The sequence below is a fragment of the Cucumis sativus genome, chromosome 4 (assembly GCF_000004075.3).
Source record: "Cucumis sativus cultivar 9930 chromosome 4, Cucumber_9930_V3, whole genome shotgun sequence".
Classification (NCBI taxonomy): domain Eukaryota; kingdom Viridiplantae; phylum Streptophyta; class Magnoliopsida; order Cucurbitales; family Cucurbitaceae; genus Cucumis; species Cucumis sativus.
The window spans coordinates 9,286,335-9,293,694 of record NC_026658.2 but is presented as its reverse complement, the minus strand read 5'-3'; the positions used below and the strand labels follow the sequence as shown (position 1 = coordinate 9,293,694).

The window sequence follows — 7,360 nt, the reverse complement described above, 5'->3', positions numbered from 1 at the left end:
ATTTAATCAAAATGTTCAATGTTTGTTTAAAAAAAAAAATCATAGTCAGTCACAATATTTTAAACTTTATATAATATTTAGTTATTTATTTCCCTATTTTTAGTTTGTTATTTATATTTATATGTTAACACACGTGTGTTTCTTTTAATAAATCAACGTTCATTCTTCATTATCCTTATCTCACTGCAATAGGGCTACCTAATTAACACCATGCTTCCAATCTGATCAAACGAAAGTTTGAAAAGTGATTTCTAGACGCTCGCAACAAATATCGGAGAGATCGAAGATCCTTGAATGATTCACAGTTTAAGCAAGACGTTCTTAGAATCCAAAGTTAACGATGCTGAATGAGCATAGGACATGAATTGTTGAACGAGACAAGGCCAAAGGATAACCAACAAATATGTATGTGTATTGAGTAGAAGAAAAATGGAAAGATGACTATATGCATGCCAAATAATGGTAAGATTGGCTGTAAATACACTATACAATCTACCTCATTTCCAATGAAATTTTGAATTTATCCTTTGAATTTGGTGTCAAAAAGTTGTTACAAGACCCATTCCAAGCTCTTCTGCAAGCTCGTCCCAAACTGGAAGGAGCGTTAACACAACAAGAAACACGGCCAATGTGACGGCGGCTTTTCTCCATGTTCCAACTTCTGTAACGTCATTCAAACATGGCTTTTCAGGACTCCTCTGGAAAAGGGAAAAAAAACAAACAAATTATGGTATATCAGTAAATTAGGGGAATATTCTGAGCCTCCAAAAGCTTTGGTTTACAATGTTATTGTGTCTTCTATGATCATTACATACCTGGCATATCAGAACATATAGTCCCCAGGGAAGCGATAACGGTCCACCAAGCTTAAAAGAGAAGCAGGGAAAGAGAGTTAAATAAAATCCACAGAATTTAAATGGTTATGTTTGGTCGAGACAAAATGTCTAATAACAGTTTGAATTTTGTGCAGAGAAAATCAGTAAATTAACATACCACACCTAACCCGAGCAGTGTGTAAGTCGCCAAACCAAACCCGACTAAGGCACCTTTTCCAAAAGCACCCTGCAAAAGCAATAAAAATGAGGCAAAAAGATTTGGAACAGTCCGGTGGTGCAAAAACTAATATGCCCATGCTGTTCAGAGAGCTTCAGTAACAACTTCACCAGATGAACACCAGTTAATCGCATGCTCGCCTTTATCTTTCTTGCAAGCCTTATGGAGATGAAGAAAAATCTCGAGTATGGTATGGTGCGATTATGATGAACCTCAAAAGAATCTTGGCTAAATTATAAGAAATACCCCTGAATTTTGCCCTTTTGTTTCAAAAGTGCCCCTATTTTTCTAAAGTTGCAATATTACCCTTGCTCTTTCATAAATGTTTGGAAACTAAATCTTGAGACCAATAAAGGTGTAGCGGTGACTTAAAACAGTGTGGCAATCCAAATTCCCATTCTAAAGGATTTTTAAGAATTTTCACTCAAGGGTGATTACCAATAATTTTTTTTCCAATTTGAAGCAGAAGTATTATTACCTGAATCGCTCTTCCACCATCAAGGCAGCCAACTGGAAGCATGTTAAAGGCTGTCGTAGTCAAACCACACCTGAAAAATAAAGAGAATTAGAATAAAAATGAAGAATGAACGGATGATGATGTAGAGAACAAGATATCCCAGAAATATGAATTACCAGCCAGCAATAACTAGAGGATGAATTGCAACAGTTGAGGCATGCATTGCTCTGGATATTCAAAATATAAATATAATCAGCCAAAATTAGTAGAATTACATAACAGAGAAATATTGATGTATCAGTAATGTTCAGACAACTATATTTACAAACATCTCCATGACAAAGCTTCATATGACATTTCTGTGATTAGACTATCACCTATTTATTTCTTTGCATTGTGAATATTAAGAATATTATAGCTAGGTCAAACTATAAATTCAGCTACTTAAGCCTAATTAATCATGACGTCTATTTATTCTCAAATTTCCAAAAGCTTCAAATTCTGTCCCTTAACTTTCGATTATGCTGAAACTCTTTACTATTAAATTTACGTTCAACCGCCAGCTTAAACTTTTGGGTGAATTGGTGGTTTAATATGGTATCAGAGCAGGTGGTCTAGGAAGGTTTTATGTTCAAGCCCCTGCATTGTTGTTCCCTCCCCAATTAAAATCGATTTCCATTTGTTGGACCTTTCAAATATTTCAAGCCCACATGTAAGGGGAGTGTTAGTGATATATAATTAAATTTGCCTTCAACACCAGCTTAAACTTTTGGGTGAATTGGTCATTTAATAAACATCATTAACACAAAGCTGAGTTGATAGTCACATTGAATTATTTCACCAAAGCTGGCATGATATGGCAGATGAAAGAGCGTGAAATGTCAAATTCTGTTCATGCAAACAAATTCTGTTAATGGAGATTTACGGTAGACCTAATGGGAACTTTTTAATATAATGTTAAGCACTAAATAAAAAGAATATTCAAATTTTGATGCCTAAAATAAAATTATGACGTAACTTTATAGTTTCACGTAACACTATAGGCAAAATCATGTTCTTATCAAGTTTAATAAATTAATTAATCATGATAAACAAGTGATAGAGACAAATAAGTAACATACGCATAACCAAGAGTGGCTCTACTGATGAGTCCAAGGAGCAAAGAACCTTGAAACAGCATGCTAGGGACTTGAACCAAGTCTCCAGATGCATCTGAATTTGATGAGAGCAGGAGGCCAACAGCAAACATGGAAAATGACAATGCTGCACCAGCAAAAGGGCCTGCAAGTGAAATGTCAACTTGGGTACTCCGATCAGGAAGAATCGACTTGAACTGTCACAACGAAAGGATCACAATAAGCATGACTACTGTATAGTGCATACTATACAGCATTATAATCTTTAGCCACTGTAGCAAATGGTAGAAAGAAAATGTCTTGGAAACTACAAATACAAATTAAGCATAAACTACTAACTACCATCAATGTGTTGCTAGTATGCACAAGGATAGCAAATATGTTTACCTGAGTGATTGCACCAAAGCTGCCAAGAGTTATGTTAGGAATGAAGTACGGAATGCTGAGTTTCACTTTCTTCGGAAAAGCAGCCAGAAAGTGCCCAACTTCCTGCAAATTAACAACTCCATTAGATGTACATAATTACATTACATGTGTAAGTGATTAAAACACATATGGACAGCAACTCTACGGAAACCTAGGTCTTTAAAAATGACTACATGGAAATGTAGCTTGAATCCCTCACCAGCCAATCCCACGTTCGACGCTGTGCTAATTTTCAAGGGATGTCAACGGCCCTTTTGTTTCTAAGTTCACTACAAAGTATTTGTACATCAAACCCTCAAGTCCCTTTTAATATGTGTCCTCCAACAGAATGATATCCTCTGATATCAATAATTAGACTGGACTATTCAGTGTTATTCAATATTCATGTGCAAATCTATCGGCATAAACAATAGTTATATTATATCTAAGAGTCAAATTTGAAGATTGATAGTTTTCAGATATTAAAATTGAAATAAAAGAAGGTACCAGAAGAAATCAAATGAGGAGGCAACATGACACCATTGAAAAGCTAAGAAGTTGTTAAAAAAATAAATAAACAATAAAAAAGGAAAAATAAAGGAAAAGAAAACTCTCTCCAATTATCTATAATCCAAAAAGGAGTATTTAACAAAAAGTATTTCTTTCCTCCCTTGTGTTAATTCATGTCTAACATGATATCAAAGCATAAAGTCCTACGTTCGAACCCCTACAATATCATTTTCCCTCCAATTAATAATTTAATATTGATATTCACTTGTTGGATCTTTCTACTGATTTTCAAGCTCATAACTTCATTAGTGAGGGGGAGTAGTAATTCATAATTCATAAACCCAGTGGTTAAAAGCAAATTTAATTATATACCACCAAAACTCTCCCTCACTTATGGGCTTGAAATGTTTGAAAGGCCCAACAAGTGAAAATCAATTTTAATTGGGGAGAAAACGACAATGCGGGGGCTTGAATACAAGGACCAGGACCACCTGCTCCGATACCATATTAAACCACAAATTCACCCAAAAGCTTAAGCTAGTGGTTAAATGCAAATTTAATTATATACCATCTATAAGTATTAACTAAAAAATTAGGTTTACTGCACCCATGACCTTAAGCTTTGGGGCTGATTGGTGAATTAACAATACCCTCATTCATTTCCCCCTCAAAAACTACTTCACTTCTCACTTTTCACATTTTTCTAGAGTGGATGGTAAACAACCAGAGAGGAATGGCCTTGTTTGTGACTTTATGCATACTTGAACTAATAAAGTTGCTGAACAGGAGAAATTTAATAATGTAAAAGTAAGAATTGAAATATTAAAAGGTGCAGTCTGTGAATTCGGGCTCTTATCTGACACTGAAGAGGTAAAGAGAAGGTTATCACAATGTACATTTAGTAAGTCAAGCAAAAGAAAGAATTTTTTTTTTTTTGCGTATGCTTCCTCTAAGAAAATGGAAACAAACAAGTAAAATTCCACTCACATGAAATAACAAAACCCCCAACACACCATATGCTAAAGGCAGAGCAGAATCTACAAATGGAAATAGCAGCTCCATATCTGGTGGTTCTACAGCATTGGGATCTGTAAAGTATTTCACTACCTCTGGAGGAAGACGATTGATCTGCCCAAGTCAACGAGATACAGTAAACAATTTACTTCAAAAATGACAGATAAAGAATGATCGGAACCATTACGGATATACATACACACAATTAAGTAGTGAACACACAAGAAAAGTGATACACAAGCTTGCACTGCATTAAAACACATGTTCAATCGTCTTTAGCTATCACTTTGTGAAGTCATCAAATCAAGATTATTTTTCACTCTATTGGATCCTGAAAGTACTATAATAAGTAGGTACCTGAGATGCAATTCCTAGTTCCACAGAGGAGCCAATGGTTAAAAGGAACAACAACAAAGCAATGACATATTGCCAAAGAGTTGTTGGACCAGGTTCGGAGACCTCTTTTCGCAACAAACCAAAACTGACCCGTGGGCCACCTCGTGGATCTGGACCTTCTGAATTTGGTTCCTCCACCATAAAAAGATTGTACTTGTCACCTGTGACTTCAACCAGATGGCTTTGGAGTTTGGAGAACACCTCTTCCCTTTTACCTCTTAAATTCCCAAGGAAAAGAATGCCCTCCCCAAGATCTCCAAACGCTTCTTCTTTGGTTACCCAGAAGGTGGAGTACCCAAAAAGCTTGTCCTTTATAAGTTTTACATCAGAAGGATCAACCTTCTCTGGTCCAAGAAGTTCCATCAGTTTAAAAGAGTCAACCTGAAAGTTGTTGTAAGCTGGTCCAATTGGAGACAAATTTGGTGACTGAAACAGGAAAAAAACTATAGGTTAACATATCAAACTTTTTTCTATCATAAAACATTTTAGATAAAGATAATTGGTAACATTTAGAAATGCATCTTAAATTTCAAGGCCCTTTTAAGCTAGCTCAAGCATATCCCACAATGGCATTCAGCTATAACACTTGGAGCTTTAATAAAGTTGCAGCATGAACTAGAGAGAACACTCTCCACATAACTGATCCACAATGCCAATTCCAACTTCTGATTTCAATTCATTGCGAAGCTATAAATTTTTCGCAGAGGGATAAAATCTCACGGTGTAACTTTTAGTTTTTATATGTATAATAGTTCAATTCCAAACATTTAAGAGGACGAATTATCATCATCATTTATTATGGAATCAAATCCGGTATCTAGTGCTAATTGATTGGCTTTGGACAGCTCACCTCGACAAGGAATTTGATAGATTGGATAAAGTTCTTTAAAACGAAGATGGAGATTCTTCGCCAGCATATAATAGAGCTTTCTCTTTTCATATTTTCAATGCAATTTTTGTCTCTTGTACAAAGAAGGAGACAAATTAGGAGGATAACTTTAAATCCTAATTTAACTACATGAGTTTCTGAATATGAAATGACTATAAGCAGGCAAATAACTCTCAACCCTTCTCCTCTCCGCTCTACACTAATCATATTCAGATGTCATGACTACCAAATGAACTTGAAACACAGCCAACTTCCATTGAAAACCCACGAAAAATGAACAAAGTGAAGAAAAAAGCTCAACAATCGTACCCTTGAAGAAATCGATGGAGGGGTCATCTTCTCCGAATCAACCTCACTGCCACGCCTCTCTTCAACCTCGTCAGTCGATACCGTCACCGTCGCTGCATTGGACTCCTTGGGCAAATCATCCTCTCTGTCTCCTTCGCTATGACCTTCATTATCCAAACTAAAACACATAAACCTACCAAAATCTCCATTAGAAACCAAAAGCCTCTCCCTCTTCGACCTTTTCCCGCACAAAAAACACGAACTCCTCAACCTCTTAAACCCCAGGAACCCCATTCCCTCCCTCGTTGAACAGCTCCCAAAACTCGACCGAAAGTTGAAATTGGCGGCACCGAAAGTAAAACTACAACTCGTAAGAGTTCCCATTGAAGAAGAAACCGAGCAAACCCCCCAATCTTAAGCTGCCTTGGGTGAATACTCGTCCGGCTTCTTGAATGCGTTTGGGTCAATGCAGCATTTGGAGAAACGAGTCGATAATTCAATAAACAACAAATAGTAGATAAGGCAAGCTTAAGAAGCGTGTAGAAACATGTAAAACTGAGGCCGATTGGTGCTTTAATGGCGGAAGGATTACAGATTGTAGATGAGGACGGCGATAGATAGTTTGTTGTTCCGATGCTGCCGAATTACAGTGAAGAGTGATATCAGAATATCCAATTGAGAAAAATCCATAATCAGAAATATCTTTTCTTTGCGGCAAAGAAAAAAGAGGACGATAAAATTACGTGTAATTTGTAGAGATGCCCAAAATGAGGCCTAAACCCATAATCCAAACTAACCGCTTTATGATTACGTAGTCCGCAGCTGATCTGTACCAAACTAACCGCTTTATTATAATCTTGAATTAATCGCATTGGGTTATGATAGTTCGTATAGTTTGTCTATGCAAATTTTCGTCTCCATGTTATTTAAGAGATAATAGAGTCCGAATATGAAAAGTTTCTTTACTTTTGCTTATCTCAACAATTTCAATTATGAGTTTCATTTTCTTTATATTTATTGATAAGATTCTAAAATGCTTTCTTACTTTTGCTTTATTGTTTATATAGACACATATTAACTTCCAACTATTTATTATATTACAGTGATTATAATACATATATAAATCTTGCTATATACTTAAGGCCCAAAATGAAAAAGTTGTAGCTTTGTTATTTAAGTTTAAGGACCTTAACAAGTTTGGGCCAAACCATA

The 7,360-nt window shown here is 35.9% G+C and overlaps 1 protein-coding gene across 1 annotated transcript; it reads right to left on the bottom strand.

Moving 5' to 3' along the window:
- Positions 1 to 305: 305 nt before the first annotated feature.
- Positions 306 to 6,896, bottom strand: LOC101218567 (probable zinc metalloprotease EGY1, chloroplastic). Its single transcript, XM_004149057.3, has 10 exons — positions 6,170 to 6,896; positions 4,933 to 5,397; positions 4,549 to 4,689; positions 3,034 to 3,135; positions 2,632 to 2,843; positions 1,687 to 1,737; positions 1,532 to 1,601; positions 994 to 1,062; positions 816 to 866; positions 306 to 698 (listed from the first exon to the last, which is right to left on the bottom strand). Exons 1-10 carry the CDS (start codon positions 6,530 to 6,532, stop codon positions 540 to 542), a joined length of 1,683 nt encoding a protein of 560 aa, XP_004149105.1. The 5' UTR covers positions 6,533 to 6,896; the 3' UTR covers positions 306 to 539.
- Positions 6,897 to 7,360: the final 464 nt, after the last annotated feature.

Coding starts and splice junctions, on each gene's coding strand:
- LOC101218567 (XM_004149057.3), bottom strand. CDS start 6,532: ATGGGAACTCTTACGAGTTGTAGTTTTACTTTCGGTGCCGCCAATTTC. Junction 867..993: donor CACTGCTCGGGTTAGGTGTG/GTATGTTAATTT, acceptor TTCTCTTTTAAG/CTTGGTGGACCGTTATCGCT. Junction 699..815: donor TATATGTTCTGATATGCCAG/GTATGTAATGAT, acceptor TCCCTTTTCCAG/AGGAGTCCTGAAAAGCCATG.